General features: G+C 49.3%; 1 protein-coding gene across 1 annotated transcript in view; it reads left to right on the top strand.

Annotated features, from left to right (window-relative positions):
• The window catches only part of si:dkey-92j12.5 (multiple PDZ domain protein), a 51,728-nt gene that overhangs the window by 8,985 nt on the left and 22,699 nt on the right, over positions 1 to 20,044 (top strand). Inside the window, exons 7-24 of the mRNA XM_056280548.1 lie at positions 178 to 285; positions 586 to 688; positions 867 to 958; positions 2,533 to 2,746; positions 2,959 to 3,033; positions 3,726 to 3,805; positions 4,033 to 4,179; positions 4,411 to 4,596; positions 4,803 to 4,964; positions 5,349 to 5,558; positions 6,655 to 6,819; positions 8,245 to 8,368; positions 11,527 to 11,725; positions 14,801 to 15,079; positions 17,366 to 17,557; positions 18,225 to 18,402; positions 19,343 to 19,453; positions 19,697 to 19,768. Coding sequence (XP_056136523.1) covers positions 178 to 285; positions 586 to 688; positions 867 to 958; positions 2,533 to 2,746; positions 2,959 to 3,033; positions 3,726 to 3,805; positions 4,033 to 4,179; positions 4,411 to 4,596; positions 4,803 to 4,964; positions 5,349 to 5,558; positions 6,655 to 6,819; positions 8,245 to 8,368; positions 11,527 to 11,725; positions 14,801 to 15,079; positions 17,366 to 17,557; positions 18,225 to 18,402; positions 19,343 to 19,453; positions 19,697 to 19,768 — 2,697 coding nt within the window. The remainder of the gene's footprint in view (positions 1 to 177; positions 286 to 585; positions 689 to 866; positions 959 to 2,532; positions 2,747 to 2,958; positions 3,034 to 3,725; positions 3,806 to 4,032; positions 4,180 to 4,410; positions 4,597 to 4,802; positions 4,965 to 5,348; positions 5,559 to 6,654; positions 6,820 to 8,244; positions 8,369 to 11,526; positions 11,726 to 14,800; positions 15,080 to 17,365; positions 17,558 to 18,224; positions 18,403 to 19,342; positions 19,454 to 19,696; positions 19,769 to 20,044) is intronic.

The following is a 20,044-nucleotide window of genomic DNA, read 5'->3' as shown; positions in this document are numbered from 1 at the left end:
TTTTAAGTTCCAATAAAATCTGTAGATCTGACATTGCAATGTCACTGGTGACAAGGTGCTTTTCAGTCACAGTAGATCTTTTCCATCTGCTGTAGCTGTCCAGGGCAGCAGGCCCTTTCCAACTCTGTTTCTAATGCCATCCCTTTCCATGCCTTCATAAATGACCACTTGGCCCAGGTGCTGCGAAATGCTGGCAGCAAGGTGAAACTACTCATTGCCAGGGACATTGCAAAGGGCAATCATCTTTCTTCACCTGCGCTCACCCAGGATAGCTTTAACAACAAGGTGTGTATGTGTGTGCATGTCTTTGTGTCTCGACGTCTCTTTCCATCAACCGAGACTCTACCCTATGGAAAAAAAATCCATGCCAGTTACATTCAATAATGTGTGTGTGTGTGTGTGTGGGGGTATGTGTTTGTGTGGTGTGTGTGTGCATGCAAGAAATATTCCCTAGCAGCTCATAATTGACCACTAAGACTACTGTTCTACACGAGTTAGTAGGCTAACCAGAAAATTACATGTTCATTAGAAAATAATGTATACCCATAAATGCATGTGTCCCCCCCCCCTTCTGCTGCCTCCTAGCTCAATGACTTGGAAGATGACTATGAGTTTGCTGTGCAGTTCACTAAAAACAACCTGGGCCTGGGATTCACCATCACTAGCTACATAGGTGACCTTAACTCAGGTAATAATATATCCTTTCGCATCAACACCAACCACTATGCTGCATTAAGTTGAAAGAACAAAACACCTAAATTAAGTATAATAATCACTTGTTGCTATCTTGCACAAAACTCCAAACAAACAAGGCAAGTTGTCTTAGCTCATTGTGTTAATTGTCTTCTTTGTGTGCTTTCCCCCAGTATACAGCGCTGGTGTGATAGTGAAGAGTATAGTGAAAGGCAGCACCGTCGATCAGGATGGACGCCTTCACGTTGGCGACACTATACTCTCTGTGAGTTGCTGCAGCAAACAACGTTTACCTCCCACTCTGTGGAGGAAAACCAGCTCATAAGAGTTTTGGTACTCACACCAAAACTCTTGAGACGCCTCAGAAAATACAGTCTCTGCTGTACCTTCTTGAGGTTGCAATTGGTGTTGAGAGACCATGTGAGGGTGTCTGTGATGTGTAAACTGAGAAATCTAAAACTGTCCACTATTTCAACAGATTACCCATTGATGGACGGCAAACAGGGGTCATCTGTTAATAGTCCCGTGCGAATCGGCATCGCAGTAATTTGGGGTTGTTTTTTTTTTGTTGTTTTTTTTTAAGCAAGGTTTTCCAAATGTTGTGGTTATGCACCATTTCGTCAGATCGCTTTTGGTAACGCGGTCCAGCCCACATAGCAATCAAACTAAGACGTTAAAGACGTGGTTGCCGAAGAAAATAGTTCTACAGGAAGCGGATGTGACGTGTAGCCTTTAACATTCAGTTAGCGATATCTATCGCGGTGCGGGAGATACGGGTTCGCGTCCTGGCTGCGGTAGTTCCTGTGGTTGCCTCCCGAATTAGCTACAATATATAGACTTCGCTTATCTCGTGTGAATGCGCCACACGTAAAACAGATGGGGGGGATTTCTGAATTACATGAGGCCCCCAGGTGCAATACTAGTCCCGTGATAATAGGGCTATAGTCTCCTATGTTAAAACTCCACGATACAAATTCAAGTATATGATTAATTACAGCCACAGCTGGAAATTATCGCAGTAGCTACAGCAAAAAAAAAATTCCCCAGGGCTAAGCTATGTTTTCTTGCCATTGTTTCGTGAATGGAAGTCAATAAGCAGAGCAGCCATTCACCTTGAGTCATTTTATATCATGAAAGCCATGAAGGTTAAACACATTTGAAGTCTTTTATTAAGGGCTTTGAAATTATTATAGTCTGATCTCTGGCATTTCATGTCAGACTTGAACGCTTTTGTGTGAGAGTGTGCCTAGGAGGCTGCACATCCACAAACTGGCAAAAAAAAACTTCATTAGGTAGATTTTTTTTTTGAGGGCTGCATGTTTAAAAACTCCCACCCCCCTCCACATATTTCCCGTTCAATCGACTTGGGCGCTGCACAAAAGGCTTATAATGACAGGAAAAACACTGGTTTTTGTGTGTGTGTGTGTGCGCGCGTGTGTGCGCCATGTATTTCCCTTCTCCTGGTAGGTGAAAAAGGGTTTTGTCGCCAAGTCCGAACGCTGGAGAAGGGGAGATACGTACGCCTGGCAGGGATCTGCACTCTACTGAATGCAATCCCTAGTTCTGTTTATTTTTTGATTGCTATTGATTTCCTTCCAATTTCCTGCTCCCAGCTTTGTTCGATCCTCCCTCTCTGCTCACCGTCTGACCCCTATAATTTTCTGCCTTGATTCCCCTCCTTTCTTCTTGCACCTTCTCTCTGTCTCCTGTTCTCCTACTGTGGCCTTTTCGCCAAACAACTCCCCTCCATCTCCTTCACGTCTGCACCCCTACTCTTCCTCCCTCTCCCCCTCCCCTCTCACCTCCCTCCTCACCTCTATGTTGTTCTTTCTCTCGCAGGTGGATGGAGTGAGCCTACAGGGCTGCAGCGAGCAGAGGGCAATGGAAGTGCTGCGAAGGACAGGCCCACTGGTCAGACTGAGGCTGCTGAGGAAGGCGATCCGACTGAGCCACATCCTGCCCCCGGCCCCTCCTCTGCAGCCCCTCAGACACTCCCACAGTTTCCACGAGGGCAACCCCTACAGGGTGGGCCTCAGTAAGATCCAGGAGACAGGTACTGCAGGGTGCTGAGCAGCAGGAACACATAATCTCAGTACTATTGGCTGTGAAGAAAAGTGAATGGTTGTATTGTAAACCCCGCAGTTATTTAGTAACGCAATTATGTGTGTGTGTGTGTGTGTGTGTGTGTGTGTGTGTGTGTGTGTGTGTGTGTGTGTGTGTGTGTGTGTGTGTGTGTCCGTCCAAACATCACTTCCCATCACCCAGGAATTCGCTCTCTGCGTGAAATCTCAAGGCGAGCGGTGTACGCCAACAGACAGCCCCGCAATGACTCCAGAAATGGTAATCTCTCCTCCCCATACTGCACTGCTGTCTGAGACTGAATCCTGGTACTGACTCTGATTGGCCAATTGTGCTCAAAGCGCAGCAATGTGGCAGGGAGGCATACCCCTTGATGAGTGTCTATTTATAGTGCCGTGCAGTCATGTGTTTGCCTAACTCATTGAGCTCGTTCCAGATGATCTGTCTCTTACCCCGCCTGCATGTAAAGTTTTATTTAGACAAGGTTTCTTGGGCTTGATTAGAGAGCATTGCCAATTATCCCTGATTGCTGCAATGCTTTGAGAATAATCCATTTGCCAAGATATATTCAGGTGTTTTTGTGTGTCTGTGTGTGCTGTTGTGCTGCACATGAAAATCCCGCTTTGCTAGGAGGAGAAAATAATTTCGTCACACTAATAAACAATTATGTTTTCATGTGATATCTGGATCGTTATCAATTAGATCATTAAGGGCTAGGATTGAAATGAATGGGGCTGATCAGTGTGTGTGCGTGCAAGAGTGTGTGTGTGTTTGTGTGTGTGCACGTGCACGCGCACATGCACGCACATACACACATGCGCGCATGCACACATGTCTTTGACATCGAGTGCAGGTGTGCATTTGCAAGTGCGGATGTGTGTTTGGGTGCTTCTTTGTGAGCGTGTGATGAAGCATGTGATAAAGCGATGACTGCAAGTGTGTACCTTATACAGGGTTGAAGCTGACGCCAGCTGAGGAGGAGGACTTGAAGCGGAGGTGGCAGCATGCCCTCGGACCCAGATATGAAGTTGTTGTACGTCCTGCTCTGTGTTTGGCTGCAATACGAAACAAACATGGAAACACACTAAACAACATTATAACACGTCTCTTTATCTTTTTATTTATGGTTATCAGAGATGGATGTTCCCATTTGAGAGGGATGCCTAACAGACTGACTCTTTATGTGTTTGTCCCCCTCCATACTGCCAAACTCTTCACCTCCTCCCTCTCCCCTGTACACCACCAACCCCCTACATCTAGGTGTGCCAGCTGGAGCGCTTCAGTGAAACTAGTGGTCTTGGGATCAGTTTGGAGGCTAGGGCAGGACACCACTACCTGTGCTCCGTCTTATCTGAGGGGCCTGTAGGGCAGAGTGGCAAGATCTTCCCTGGAGACCAGATACTAGAGGTGACCAACTTGCAGACTGAGAAAGTAGCCTATCGATCATTTGTTGATCTTGGATCCAGATGCAGGGTGTGATTAGTCTGGTGATTGCTTGTGGAGAAGCTAGCTTTGCCAGTTAATCAACATGCAGAGCAGAGGGTTAGCCATGCAGTCCCTGCAGAACATAGTCTAGAACAAAGGAGCACGTTAAGTACCTCTTCTGCCTTTTGCAACTGTCAGTGTCTTCCCCGGCAGGTGAATGGGATCCCTCTCATCGGGGAGACACATAAGGAGGTGGTTGACATTCTGAGGGAGCTGCCGGTGTGTATATGTGCGGTATGCTCTCGGGTCGTACCCCCGGCACTTCACGACAGCGATGAGGATGATGAAGAGGATGCGCAGCTGACGCTACAAGAGCTGTTGGCGGAATTCAATGATAAGGTGAAAGCATGGATGGAAGGATACACTATCGGTGGTGGTTTAATTTTTATCAACAGTGTACAATAAACAGTTTGGGGAAATTGTAAATATCACTTTGGAATTTCGAAATGTTTCTCAAAGCTACCAAACAATGGGAACGGTGCTGTTCTTCTAATATGCACCAATCCCCCTTCGCTGTATCCCCCTCTCCTCCTTGCATGTCCCAGTTGGACCATGGCTGTGTCATTCCCTGTCCGACAGCTGAGGACATTACCAAGCGTGGTGTGCCCCCCATGTCCCCCCCTCTGGCCATGTGGGAGAGAGAGGCTCAGGTGGTGGAGCTGGAGAAGGGAGAGTCCGGGCTGGGCTTCAGTATCCTGGACTACCAGGTCAGAGACATATCCCCGGGCTTTGCTGCAAGTAGCATTGGCTCCAACAGGCTGTGTTCTTGAAACATGCATGTAAGGTGTGATACGAAAGGAAATGTGTGGTGGAGAAGCATGCGGCACATCCACTGTGCTGTTCTAAAGCAAAGATGAAGGATGGACTATGCAATACCTGTGAATTATGTTAATGCAGAATGCTGCTGTATTCCCTTTGCTTTTCATCAGCATATCTAATACTTTAGTCATCATATCTAATACTGTTATTCATTCTGTCTCCCTGTTCTAATTAACTCCAATTTGCCGTCCCATGTATTATGCATATACCCACTGTTCTGTCTGCACACATAACCAATCCATCTACACCTACTTTTTCATCCCTCTATTTAGGATCCAGAGGATGCCACTAAGACGGTTCTGGTGATCCGGTCATTGGTGCCTGGAGGTGTAGCAGACCAGGATGGCCGCTTGCTTCCCGGTGACCGACTCATGTTTGTGAATGACAACGACCTGGAGGGCTCCAGCCTGGACTATGCAGTGTATGTCCTGAAGTCCACTGGCTATGGTCCTGTCCGCGTTGGCGTTGCAAAGCCGCTACCGGTATGTCCTTTACAGCGCCACGTGAATGAATGCATGACTTTGCAAGAAAGCGTGTTTGGAATGATTAATTTACAAGAAACAAAACATTAATTAGTGACTTGACCAAAGCACACTGTCTAACCACTGGATGTAAAATGGGCTGAAAAAAATACATTCATGGGGTGTGCGGGTAGCGTAGCAGTCTATTCCGTTACCTACCAACACGGGCATCGCCGGTTCGAATCCCCGTGCTTGGTCGGGAGTCCCTACAGACATAATTGGCCGTGTCTGTGGGTGGGAAGCTGGATGTGGGTATGTGTCCTGGTTGCTAGCGCCTCCTCTGGTTGGTCAGGGTGCCTGTTAAGGGGGGAGGGGGAACTGGGGGGAATAGCATGATCGTCCCATGCGCTACGTCCCCCTGGGGAAACTCCTCACTGTCAGGTGAAACGAAGCGGCTGGCGACTCCACGTGTATCAGAGGAGGCACGTGGTAGTCTGCAGCCCTCCCCGGATCGGCAGAGGGGGTGGAGCAGAGATTGGGATGGCTCGGAAGAGTGGGGTAAATGGGCAAGTACACAGTTGTGGGGGGGGGATACCCCCCCTCAAAAAAAAAAAAATTCATAGTCGTGGATTGTTCTTGCTTTGAGCTCATAGTCAGCACAGTGTAGGACAGAATGTACCATTTCATTTAATGCTCCCCTAAATGAAAACGATATTCTAAAATCATTAAAACATTCAAAGGGGTTTGTTTCCACAAATGTGGCACGCTGGCTTAAATAGCACATATTTCTTGAGTACTAAGTGTTTTTCTTCCTCTTGTTGTAGACTGTGGCTTAGTAACAAGTAGCAGGGCATTCAGTTACAGACCCTCTGAATTTTTAATGCAGCTGAGAGATGAACACAATACTAGACCACACTGCAGACGGACAGAGGAGAGAGGGGTAGAGGTGTCTAATTCACAGTCCCTTCCTTTAGCCTGTGAGACTCGATGCTTATATAGTTACTTTGGAAGAGAAACCAGCCGAGCAGACTGGCTTGTTTTGCTTTTTGCTTTTTCCTTTTCCCCCCCCGTTTTGTTACAACTCTCACTTTTTGATCTTGGCTGCATTTATCTTCAGCTGGAACTTTGTGGCGGTCTGACCCCGATCTCTGAGAGAAGCACCCGGGTTTCTTGCGATGACACTGATAGCCACACTCAGGTCAGCCTGCTAGCTGAGCTGGCGGAGGCGCCCGCCAACACCTGCAACTCCGAGGAGAACAGCGTCAGTCAGCCCTACAACGCCGCAATGGTACGTAGCGCAGCGCCAAATGAATTTTTCAGAAATGTCTGCCCATTAAATATTTGGTCCGTGAGAGAGCCGAGGGCGTTGTTTGTCTCTGCCGTATCGACTCAGCAGATATGGCGCCATCAGTATTCCAGGATGTTCTTGGTACTCCATTGCGTTGATTAAACTGGTGCAAAACAAAATCCTAGACATGGAAGCAATGGACCAGAGTACTTGAGTGAATAGATTGGGCATTCCTATCCAATTTGTGAACTGGCATTTTGTTCATAAACATTCTCTGAATTCCATTGTATGTTTAATATCCGACTTGAATTAATCTTGGGAAACAAGGCATTTTCTTGGTGCACGAGGCTCATTTATTACAGCAGATTTCCCATGGAAGCTTTGGCAACTTAGCTGAATTCTAAAACTTGCACTGCAAAATTACACATGCTCATTTTAGCATTTGAAAAGTGGTGCCCATGTTGGCTGTAGTGAAGGAGATCTCCTGCACGAAACACGAGAAAGTGCTCTTCCTATTCAGGTTCTCTGGTGGAGAGCTTGCAGCCCGCTGTATCAGTGTCACTGTGCAGGGTGGCGAGAAAGTGCTTAGTGTCAGTGACTTGTTCCTCTATTGTGACTTAAAGGCCTCAAGTCACTCCTCTTCAGTCAGCCTTCTGTTCTGGCTTTCTTCCATAATTGGGAAGAACTGTTGTCGATGAAAAGTTTTTTCCTGTACACACTTGACTGACGCACAATGCGGTGCAAGGACAGAGAGTGTAAAGGGGCACAGACTTCACTCGCACACTCTCTCTCTCAGACAGACAGACACCCGCACACGCACACACACACACACACACACACACACACACACACACACACACACACACACACAGAAAGTGCTCGGAGTAGCTTGTGTAGAGCAGCAGGCCCATCAGAGACTGTCTTGTGGTGAAGGCTGCCTCAGAACTTCAATGCCGCTTGTACTTTCTGTGAAGGTTCAAAGAGAGTTCTCCTCGGTGCCCTTTTTCCTCCCTGCAATGCCCTGTGGAACCAAACCACACTCCGACTTTCTTCATGTATTATATCTCTGACTCACTCCAAAGGCCTCGCGCTCCAGAGACTTAACGTTTGAAACGCCTCTCGTGTGACATAGAAGATCCTTTATTCATTATATGAGGGGAATCAGCACCTGCATACTACTACTTACTGATGACTGGAGTTCCTCGAGGGCGCTTGACACCTTAGTTACCTTCACAATACATCCTAAAATAAGAGCCACTGCATTTTTGCTCTGTGTGGCGCCTGTGCCATTGGCAGCTATTTTGGTTGTCCCCCGTGCAGCTCTCAATACATTTATGACTGGCCCGTCCAAACTGTTTGTGACTGTTTTGCTAACTGTTTGATTTTTATTCACCCGTTGGCTCTGTGCTGTCTCCTCAGGAGAACGAGCTTCATCGGCGCTTCAGCATCATAGAGGACAGCGATGAGCTGAAAGCCCCGCCCCCTGCCCCCTGCACCAACTTTGAGAGGACAATCACTGTTGTCCGGGGCAACCGTAGCCTTGGTATGTTCTCCGTCTTTCTCATGGTGGTGGTGTCTTGGTGTGTGTACATCGTTGGCATGGCGATGATAGGCGGTGACGACGCCTCCCCGGAAGAGGAGTTGTGACACAGTAATGTGCTTTTCATACCCAAGGGAAAGATATAAAGTATGACAGAGAGAGAGGAGAGAGAGGTAAAGTTAGGACAGGCTGACAGTAGCATATGAGGAAAAGTGAATAGTCGGGAGAATGTAAACATTATTGGAAATGTTATGCTGCATCTTCATAAAATACCTTTTTTTTTTACAATCCTGTCTTGAGAGCAATTTTCTAATTTGCCTTACGGGCAAGCCTGGGGTCAAAGAGCACTATGTCAAGCAATAAAGCTGGTGGCAGGGCGTCCGGGTAGCATGGCGGTCTATTCCATTGCCTACCAACCCGGGGATCGCCGGTTCGAATCCCCGTGTTACCTCCAGCTTGGTCGGGCGTCCCTACAGACACAATTGGCCGTGTCTGCGGGTGGGAAGTCGGATGTGGGTCTGTGTCCTGGTCGCTGCACTAGTGTCTCCTCTGGTCGGTCGGGGCGCCTGTTTGAGGGTGTGGGGGGGTGGTACTTGGGGGAATAGCGTGATCCTCCTATGCGCTATGTCCCCCCCAGTGGCGGTTCTAGACCATTTCAAATGGGGGGGCCCAGCTGGGGCCACATGCGATTTCAGGGGTACCAAATATATCAAGCACAACTGTCACATACCACCACCACCCTCATAGATTGTTTTCTCCAAAAGCCACAGTTAGGGGTCCGTCCCCTCAATGGTTCGACTATACATACAACATGATTTATTTTCTGGTTCCACGTTTATTATTTTTTTCTGCCTTACGAAAGTATTTGCCACAGTTAGGGGGGCCAGAGGGGGGTGTCCAGGCTTAATATTATGGGGGCACTGGCCCCCCGTAGAACCGCCACTGCGCCCCCCTGGAGAAACTCCTCACTGTCAGGTGAAAAGAAGCAGCTGGCGACTCCACATGTATCAGAGGAGGCATGTGGTAGTCTGCAGCCCTCCCTGGATTTCCAGAGGGGGTGGAGCAGCGACCGGGACAGCTCGGAAAAATAGAGTAATTGGCTAAGTACAATTGGGAGAGAAGGAGGGGAAAAAAAACAAATAAATGAAAAAAATAAAGAAAAGCTGGTGGCCTGGAAATGTGCTCTTGTAAGGTGTACTGGTAGTGTGTAAATGTGAGAGATCTAAATATATTCTAATAGAGAGCCAGAGAGAGAGTTCAGCTCATAACCTACTATATCCTATATGTCACGGCATGTTTTTATTTACCGTCTCTGTTTAAATCATGTTTCCGTTTTAGACATTGAAAGGTTGGAGAGTTTGCATGCTGTATTTGGTGTTTTACACTTGTTTTGATACGACTGTGTGTGTTTTTTTTTTTTTTTTTGAGTGTGGATTTGACGAGAAAAAAAAGCTGGATTGGCAAAGTTTTGACCTATATGGGAATGGCTTCAATTTTCGGATACTGACGAGAGAGGGTCTGATTGTACAATATGTATTTTGTTCTACCTTACATTCTTCTGACCAATAGGTGCCATTAAAAACTCTACCCATTACATAACCAGGACCGTCTGCCCAGAACTGACGCTGGTTACCGCTCATTTGTGCGGACAGTATGGTCTTTCGGGACTTTCTGGTTTTCAGAACAGGTTGTTCAAGGAAACGTTTGAAGGACCCGGAGATGAAAGAAAAAAAAAAAAAGGTTGTTTATTTCTTGCCTTGTCCAAAAGCACATTGTGGAAAAAAGAAAAAAAAAACAGCCTCATTAGTGGTCTTTGTTTAGTCCTGAGTGCCGTAAACTTAACGAATCACGAAGATTTTGTTTGCCAAAATCCAAACGACTCTTCTTGATTCTGACAAATTTTAGACGGTTGGGAACTGAATTTGCATATGCAGATTTTACCTCGAGCAAACCGATGATGCAAAATTTATACCCATGAGTTTATTATAGGGGGAAAATAAATATGATGTGGTATCAAAGTGTTTTAAGACTTTTAGAGTACAGCCGTTAATGTGTGGACGTCCTGCATACTTTCTCCAACGTTTCTGTGGTGTCTTCTTCTGTGTCCGTGTCCAGGTAGCGTCGGTAGTTGTGTTACCAGTCCACTGTATTCCATGCACTATGATTGTATTGTAATTTGAATGTAACTCTCAAACAACAATAAACGATTTATTTAATCAAAAAAGATAAGTACAAAGTCGTTTCTTTGACCAGCGTCAAATTATGTACGACCATAGTGTTGTGGATGTGTGTAGTCATACTTGTGTTAGAGCGGCACGATGTAGTATACAGGCTCTTACACTAGGATGTGTGACTTCGCGTGTCTAGCAAAGTAAACCTCGCCAGACATGCTTTGAGTGTGTGTGTGTTTGTGTGTGTGTGCGTGCGTGCACATGTGTATTTTTGTGCATAAAGCTTGTTGCAGCCTGAACTGCCTGCTTCTGCCTGATGGCATTAATGAAGTGTTTTGTGTAATCCGCCTTGTGTCTATCTTGATTATGCCAAAGTCCGGTGGTCATGTGACTGGCATCTGTTAGCCCTTCAGTCACCCCTGCCCTATGCCCTGTATGTGCACATGCACCCAAGGGTGCATGTCTTTGCTTGTATGTGTGTGTGCACACGTTTGTGCAGATGCCCGTGTGTGCGTGTGTGGTTTGCATGTGCACCTGTGCAAGTGTGGGTGTGTGCCTGAAGGGTAATGCTGGGTAAATGTCAAGTGTGAGCTGCCATGTTTGTGTGCTAATCTGCCTAGTGTCTGTCTTGATTATGCTGATTATGCCACTGTCAAGTGTTTGTTTGGGCAACTAACAATCTGTTTGGCATGCATTCAGAAGGGACCTAGACAACTTGCTTGTGTGTGTGTGTGTGTGTGTGTGTGTGTGTGTGTGTGTGTGTGTGTGTGTGTGTGTGTGTGTGTGTGTGTGTGTGCTCAGGTTTGCGTAAATGCATGCATGTGTCTACCGCTTGCCTATTTGGCATGTATACAAAATGGACCTGGAGAACCTTCACTCACCTGCTTGTGTGTGTGTGTGTGCGTGTGTGCGGGGTGCCTGTTTGTGTGTACACGTGCATGCATGCTTGTGTGTGTGTGTGTGTGTGTGTGTGTGTGTGTGTGTTGGCAGGGATGTCAGTGAGTTCTATCAAGGACGGCTCAGGCATGCTGGTGCGCAGCGTGGTCCAAGGGGGCTCTGTCAGCCAGGATGGCAGACTGGGGGTAGGAGACGCCATCCTGGCCATCAACGGAGAGCCTGCTTTCAACCTGACGCACGCCAAAGCCCGGGCCCTGCTCCGCAGACACTCGGTAATCGGGCCAGAAATAAGGTGGGGAGCCACTCCAACGCACACTCGATGATAAATTGCAGAAATGGTTGCAGAATGACTGTTGGATAAAAGTCGTGTGAAATCTGCCAACACCAACACAATCCAGACCTGATCCGTCTGCGTGATTTATTTTGCCTGATATGAGCAGGATAAGAGGTTCAGATAATGGATGGTTGGATGGATGTTGTAAGCTAAAACTACAACTCATCGTGGCTCCTGGATTATAAAGCACGGCAATACTTTTATCAGAATATGTCACGGCCCTGTGATGGCCTGGCGGCCTGTCCGGGGTGTCTCCCCGCCTGCCTGCCGCCCAGTGGCTGCTGGGATAGGCTCCAGCATCCCCGCGGCCCTGACAGCAGGATGAGCGGTTTGGATAATGGATGGATGGAGGTCATGTTTAAGTTATTATAAAATTGATACCTACGCTCTTTTGGTAAAATAAAAAAAACAGGCCATATCTTTGTCAATTGTTCTTTCCATGACATTCGTTCACTTTTTGGCACAGTGCCGAGGCCAACTGTGAATGGTGATAATGTGGTTCGCAAACACTTCGAAGGTGAGCCTAGCTCGCTGCTCTGCTTACAGCAATGTTAAAAGAAAGAAGAATTAAAAACAAACCGAAGGCGTCAGGGTGGCGTGGCGGTCTATTCTGTTGCCTACCAACACAGGGATCGGCGGTTCGAATCCCTGTGTTACCTCCAGCTTGGTCGGGCGTCCCTACAGACACAATTGGCCGTGTCTGCGGGTGGGAAGCCGGATGTGGGTATGTGTCCTGGTCGCTGCACTAGCGCCTCCTCTGGTCGGTCGGGGCCCTTGTTCAGCAGGGAGGGGGAACTGGGGGGAATAGCGTGATCCTCCCATGCACTACGTCCCCCTGGTGAAACTCCTCACTGTCAGGTGAAAAGAAGCGGCTGGCGACTCCACATGTATCGGAGGAGGCACGTGGTAGTCTGCAGCCCTCCCCGGATCAGCAGAGGGGGTGGAGCAGCGACCGGGACGGCTCGGAAGAGTGGGGTAATCGGCCAGATACAATTGGGAGGGGGGGGGGTGACAAAAAAAAACGCCTTGAAAAAGAAAAAAACAAAAGTCAGAACTTGATTTTGTGGGATAGTTGACAAAAATGACCTCTGGACAGGTAGTAAATAAAACACACATGCTGGCTTGTACAACAAGATGGCTGGGGTTTTCTGGTTTTGACTCAATACATGAAGGGCACGATGGATTGTGCAAGACCATCATGCAATGCAATGCAAAAAAAAAACAAAAAACCCTCCTCTTTTTCCTCTACCCAGCCATACAGATGGTGATGGTGGGCGTGAGGCTAATGAGTGAGTATTGTCGATGTGTGTTAAGTTCAGCCTCTGCAGAAGCTCCCCTGATCATCGCCTGGATATCATCTCATCCCATTTCACGTCACTACGCATTAGCATCATCGTTTTATCTGTGATGCCACAGTTATGGTTTCATAAGTGCTCTCTCCTCACTCTTTCACACTGCACGCACAATGCTTATTGGACACCAGCCAATCCCCCCCCCCACACACACACACACTCATACACATACACACACAACACATACACACACACACACACACGCAGAATACTCTCTCTGTGTGTTTGTGTGTTTGTGTGTGTGGGTCTTGCCTCCCAAAACACTGTTTTCCTGCTAAGGGAGATATCCCTGAATAATTCATCTCTCATCTTACCTTGACGCGCACACAATACACGTACCCAGAGATGAGCAGACACACACACACACACACACACACACACACACACACGCTTTTATCTCTCCCCCTATTCCGCTCGCTTGTGCAGGCGTCCCGGTCTTGACAGCGTTGCGGTATTGCCGACAGACCAAAAGAGAAGGGGAGCAGATGAGTTGTTTTGGCAGACTCAGAATAAGACAGATCTGGAAGGGTGAGGGCTTGTCACTATCAAACAGCCTCTGCTGAGACAAGACAGCCTGTTCGCGCGGCTCAGTCAGGACGGCTTAATGTGGAAGACCCTCATAAGGAGTCTGCCAGCATGAGCAGACTACAGGAAGCGGCCTTATCTAACTTGCACGTCTACCGGTGGCACCGGGCGAAATAAAATGGAGGGCGGCTTTGATGATGTCCTTAGCTAAGACTGGGACTTTATTACCAGAGCTGCTGCTGCAGCAGCAGCAAGTCCCGCTTTATTCACGTGACTTTGCCTTTACCCGTCGAGATTGACAACAACTCTCTATGACGGTAAAGTAGAAATGTCTCTTTTTTTTTGGACCCCCCCCCCCTTTTTTTCCCTCCCCAATGGCATCCGGCCAATTACCCCACTCTTCCGAGCCACCCCGGTCGCTGCTCCACCCCCTCTGCCGATCCGGGGAGGGCTGCAGACTACCACATGCCTCCTCCGATACATGTGGAGTCACCAGCTGCTTCTTTTCACCTGACAGTGAGGAGTTTCACCAGGGGGATGTAGTACGTGGGAGGATCACGCTATATCCCTCAGTCCCCCCCCCCCCCTCCCGAACAGGCACCCTGACCGACTAGAGGAGGTGGTAGTGTAGCGACCAGGACACATACCTACATCCGACTTCCCACCTGCAGCCAGGGCCAATTGTGTCTGTAGGGACGCCCGACCAAACCAGAGGTAACACGGGGATTCAAACCAGCGATCCCCGTGTTGGTAGGCAATAGACTAGACCGCTACGCTACCCGGACACCCTAATGTCTTCTTTTTTTGTGATCAAACCAGTGTTGGCAATGTAGGGCACACGTGGAACAATCTATCCCTGCTAGACATCCCAGCTTTCCTTCCACCCCCAGTTAGAACCAGCTTTCTACTGGGAACACTGGGAACATCGAAACCAGTCATGATGTGCTATGTATAATTTCCTTCTCCCTCGTCATCCCAAGGAAAGCCATTGTTTGGTCATCACATAACATTAACATGAAGAGATGTGTGACTCTTGTTGCCACGGTGAAGTGAGAGTAAATGCGATGGACCAACTGTTTTTTTGCACTGGTGTGTCAAATTTGTTTTGTTTTTTCTTCCGCCCCCCCTCTTTTCTCCTGCTCTCCGGTCTCTCCAGCATAACCTACGTCCCAGCCCCCCAGGTGGAAGAGCACCGGGCCCGCTTATGCCTCCCCTCCCTGGCGTCCATGTCAGCACAGAGCAGCTCCCCCTCCCCCCTCCCGCCGACGCTGTCTCCAGAACCGGCGCCGACCCCGACCAAGTCACCTGATCTGGTCAGAGGTTTCGCCCCAGAGCCAGCGCGGACAGCGGTCAAAGACCGTGCTTCTTTCAAAGGTCCGATCCCGGGTCCGGCCACTACCGGGGTCTCCACTGGTACCCCCCCTTCAGAGACAAGGTAGGATAAGAACCAGACCACTGGCTCTGTCTTTGTTTTCTCCTAATGCCACTTAGATGGTAAAATGTTAACCAGGCTCAAGGCTCTTCATCTCTAGAGGCTTATCTAAATGCATTATATGGGGGCGGCATGGTGGCCCAGTGGTTAGCACTGTTGCCTCACGACAAGAAGGTCCTGGGTTCGAACCACCAGGCTGTCCCGGGTCCTTTCTGTATGGAGTTTGCATGTTCTCCCTGTGTCTGCGTGGGTTTTCTTCCGGGTGCTTCGGTTTCCTCTCGCCATCAAAAAGACATGCATGTTAGGGTTAGTACTCCTGCCTGTGCCCATGAGCAAGGCAATGGAAAGAAGAACTGGAGTTGGTCCCCGGGAGCTGCAGCTGCCCACTGCTTCTATACAATAGGATGGCGTAAATGCAGAGAACAAATTTTGTTGTAACCTGTACAATGACAAAAATAAAGTGACTTTCTTCCTCTTCTTCTTCTTCTTCTTCTTCTTCTTCTTCTTCTTCTTCTTCTTCTTCTTCTTCTTCTTCTTCTTCTTCTTATTATTTGGATTTTGCCCTCTTTCTCCCCCCAATTGTACTTGGCAAATATACCCTATTTTCCGAGCCGTCCCGATCACTGCTCCACCCCCTCTGCCGATCCGGGGAGGTCTGCAGACTACCACATGCCTCCCTCCATACATGTAGTGTCACCAGTCGCTTCTTTTCACCTGACAGTGAGGAGTTTCGCCAGGGGGACGTAGCACATGGGGAAGCTCACGCTAGTCCCCCCAGTTCCCCCTCCCCGCCAAACAAGGGCCCCGACCGACCAGAGGAGGCGCTAGTGCAGCGACCAGGACACATACCCGCATCCGGCTTCCCACCCGCAGACACGGCCAATAGTGTCTGTAGGGACGCCCGACCAAGCCGGAGGTAACACGGGGATTTGAAGGAGCGATCCCCGTGTTGGTAGGCAACGGAATAGACCGCTACGCTACCCGGACGCCCTTTCCTGTTTGCAACAGAGACACAACACAGGGAATTTAGCGCAATGGGGGTTTCATTTAACTGACGTCCCTTTCAGAGTTGTGGTCATCCTCCTCACACCAGCCCGTCTCTGCCACGTGCACGGCCGGCCAGCTGAAGTCCTGCTCATAACACTCGTTGTGTTTCTCTCAACACGCTCGGTGCCGTCACCCTCCGTCCTGCACTCGCTCCTCTCCGTTCTCCCCTACGGCCGGACCCCGTGAGTTATATTTAGCCAGTCGGGTTATGGATCACGGCGCTGACTGTCAGCCAGAATGAACCGTCTCGCTTTCGATCACCGCCGCCGCTCTCCTCCCTCTTCTCACTCCCGTTCCTTTCTTCGGCCTATTCGTCACCATCATCTTTCACTCCTCTGTCTCCGTCGTCTGTCCCCACCCAGCTTGCGTCCTCACGTCTCTCCGCGTGTACGTCTGTCCGTCATCGCCTCTCCTTCATCTTCCCCGGGGCCTTTGTTATTTGTCTTCTCTTCACCTCCCCTCTTTCTCCTCCTCACATCTGTCCCGTCGAACCCTTTCTTCCAGCCCCGGCTGGACCATTTGTTCTGCTCTCCTCGGTAACGGAGCTGGTTATAGGCTCCTGCTGTGTAGATAGCACCGCTATCACTCACCTCAATGGGTTTATTACAGCTCGCCACTGCTTAAACATATTCATGAAAAATCCCCCCCCTCACACCCCACACCCCACACCCCACACCCCACACCCCACACACACATTCACAGACTCGCGCAAGAGCGTGCCACAGTGCTGTGACCTCCCTGGCAGAAAATACGTGTTTTCAGGGCCGCTCGCGACGAAAGCCCTGTATCTTCTCGAGGTCATCCAATACAGGTCGCTGTTGTCCGTGTGTCACGCCGCGTCGGTTCTCGAAAAAACAACAACCAGATAAGCCCGCGGCCCGTTATCCACGCCACGGCGCCCGTGTGTCAGCCGGAACCACGGAAATGCTACTTCACAAACACACTGTAACCGGTTATCTTCTTGCCCGGTGCGGGATTCGATACGGGGTGTACTGCACCACAAGGCGACATCACTAGCCGCTCGGCTAAAGGGTCAGACCCGTTAGCTAGGGGCTAACGTGTCTTATTAGTAGTTTACAGTCGTCACCCTCCCCTGGAAGCGCGCCCTCCCGCTTTGTTATTCCCGCGCTCCGAAGAGACTTCTGAGGATCTGCACACTTCCGGATCCCACCGCTGCCACCAATGTAACCGGCTTACAGCATGTCGCACGTTACTGTGTCGTTGTGTGTTTTTCTCCGGCAGCCGGCCGCTCCTCCGGCGGGCGACGGGCGGGACCAAGGATCGACGGGAGGTGGAGGATAAGGAGGACGGGCGCGGCGGAGAGGAGCGCGTGCCGAAGGTGACCGTGGAGGTCGCAGTGGATGGCAGCAAAGAGAATGAAGACGAGGAGCTTCATCATCCTCCCGCCGTCCCATCTTGGGGTCAACCTCGAAGGTCAGTGAAGCAGTGAAGCCGGTGATTTTTTCTCATTTGCCAGAGTCTATTTGGATACCGGGTCTCACCTCTTTTGTTACTCTCTCTCTCTCTCTCTCTCTCTCTCTCTCTCTCTCTCTCTCTCTCTCTCTCTCTCTCTCTCTTTTTTTTTTTTCCTCTTTCCATAATGGGAAAGAACAGCATTCCTCTGTGCCGGGGAAGGCTTAGTAAAATCCCAGGTATGTTCACAGCAGGACCACAACAGCAGGGGGGCCGACCGAGCATAAAGTCACCTCCACTTAGGCCCCCGGGGATGCAGCTACTCATCCTAGCCATGTTTATTCTGTTTACGGCTGTGTCGTCCTGCGGTACATCCATCACCTGGGCCGGGCTGGGTGTAAATGCCAAGGTTCAGTGTGTCTCTTCCCGGCTGACAAAGTGTGCTATTGTTTTCAGTGCATCGCAGTAACACGCACAAGGAGGCGGACGGAAAAAAACAAAACAAAAAAAAACCCCAAACCCTGGAATAAATCTCCCTTTTTTAAGGTCATTCAGTCGATGTTTCTAACAAAGTAAGGTCTTCCTCAGGCATACGGAAGCACAAACATTCATTATTACAGCCATCCACAGCATTTCTCTGTGTGTGTGTGTGTGTGTGTGTCTTTTGTGTGCGTGTGTTTCTTTGTAGTGTGACGCTGACTCGCGCGCCAGGCCAGTGCCTTGGCATCAGCATCATGGGCGGTAGAGGCATGGGCAGCAGACTAAGCAGCGGGGAGATGATGAGGGGAATCTTCATCAAGCACATCGGCCCCGACAGCCCTGCCGCGCACAACAGTACCCTCAGGATTGGGGACAGGATCCTCGAGGTGTGTGTGTGTGTGTGTGTGTGTGTGTGTGTGTGTGTGTGTGTGTGGCTGGCACCCATACCAACATGTACCCTGGTTCTGCTGAATGACAGAAGCTAAACAGGTGTGGGCTTGGCTAGCACTTGGATGGGCAAGCTCCCGGAGTTGTGGTAATGGTGGCCCACTAGGGGGCAGTCTTCCCTCTGGTCATAATAAAGACAACATATATGAAATCCCAATGCCCGGTACAGTGACGGGGACACTGTGCTGTAGGAGATGCCGTCCTTCGGATGAGACGTTAAACTGAGGTCCTGGCTCACTGTGGTCATTAAAGATCCCATGACACTTATCACAAAGTAGGGGGTCCCACGGTGTCCTGGCTAAATTCCCAATCTGCCTCTCTCCATCTGGCCACCTAATCACCCCCCCCCCCCATGTAATTGGCTCAATGATTCCTCCCTCTTCACCTCACGCTGACGTGTGATGAGCGTTCTGGTGCAAAATGGCTGCCGTGCATCACCCAGGTGGGTGCTGCACATTGATGGTGGGTGAGGTGACCCCCCCCCACCTTTCACTGTGAAGTGTCTAGATAAAGCACTATATCAATGTAACCCATTATTATGTCAATGAGTCAGTGTGTTTGTGTGTCTTTAAGTCTGTGTTAGATAGGGAAGGAAAGGTAGAGAGTGAATGAAAAAGAGGGAGGACAGAGAGAGAGACAGGGACAGAGGCAGAGAAAGGGGATCTGTGGTGTTGTTTGCTGGTATAATGTGCCAGTATGTGTTATTGTGCATGTGTATATGTGTATATGCAGCTACAAAAACGCTGGAGAAAAGACCAAAGCGCCCTGTGTGTGTGTGTGTGTGTGTGTGTGTGTGTGTGTGTGTGTGTGTGTGTGTGTGTGTGTGTGTGTGTGTGTGTGTGTGTATGTGTGTGTGTGTGCGTGACCTTGGCCCACCAGGTGTGTGGAGTGGACCTGAGAGATGTCAGCCACGAACAGGCAGTAGACGCCATCCGCAAGGCTGGAGACACGGTGGTCTTCCTGGTGCAGACTGGCCAACACAGACCTCAGGTGTCCTATGCCAGTTATCAGCCACACCGTGTGCACAACGCATTCACATAGACCCACACTGTAGCTGCATTTATTTTAGCACGATGGGCAAAAAAAAAACAAACATGTCTGCCATACACGATGTGCGTCCAGTGATTGGTTGCTTGATGGTATTCCCATCCATCGTCGTGTACCGTATCCAGTGTGCCGCCTTTTAGCCTTCCGGAGTCCCATTCATCTAAATTGTGTTTTCTTTCCCAACAGTCTCCGATGCTTTCCAACCATGAGAGTAAAACTGCCGCGGCACCGCAGGCCGATTCACACGGCGGCGGCAAGGTGGGGGTCTTCCTTTACCTTTATTGTGTTGTGCTTTTATTCTGCGTGAATGGCTGTGGAGTAGAAATGCTGAATTAACTCCCGAGTCGAGGTTTTTCATACGTGTTAGCATTGTACTTGAGGGAGAATGGGTGTGGATTAGATCATGTGACCTCGCCGCACTGCAAAGGCTAAGGTCATGGAGACAACCTCAAAATGTATTTAGCCTAGACCACTACTAAATCATGTGCTAGTGGATTTTCTGTCAAGGAGTCTCCTGTCAGAGAAGGAGATGAA

The sequence above is a fragment of the Lampris incognitus genome, chromosome 5 (genome assembly GCF_029633865.1).
Source record: "Lampris incognitus isolate fLamInc1 chromosome 5, fLamInc1.hap2, whole genome shotgun sequence".
NCBI classification, from domain to species: domain Eukaryota; kingdom Metazoa; phylum Chordata; class Actinopteri; order Lampriformes; family Lampridae; genus Lampris; species Lampris incognitus.
Note: the sequence above shows the minus strand (reverse complement) of the source record. Positions and strands in the feature narration are given on the sequence as shown.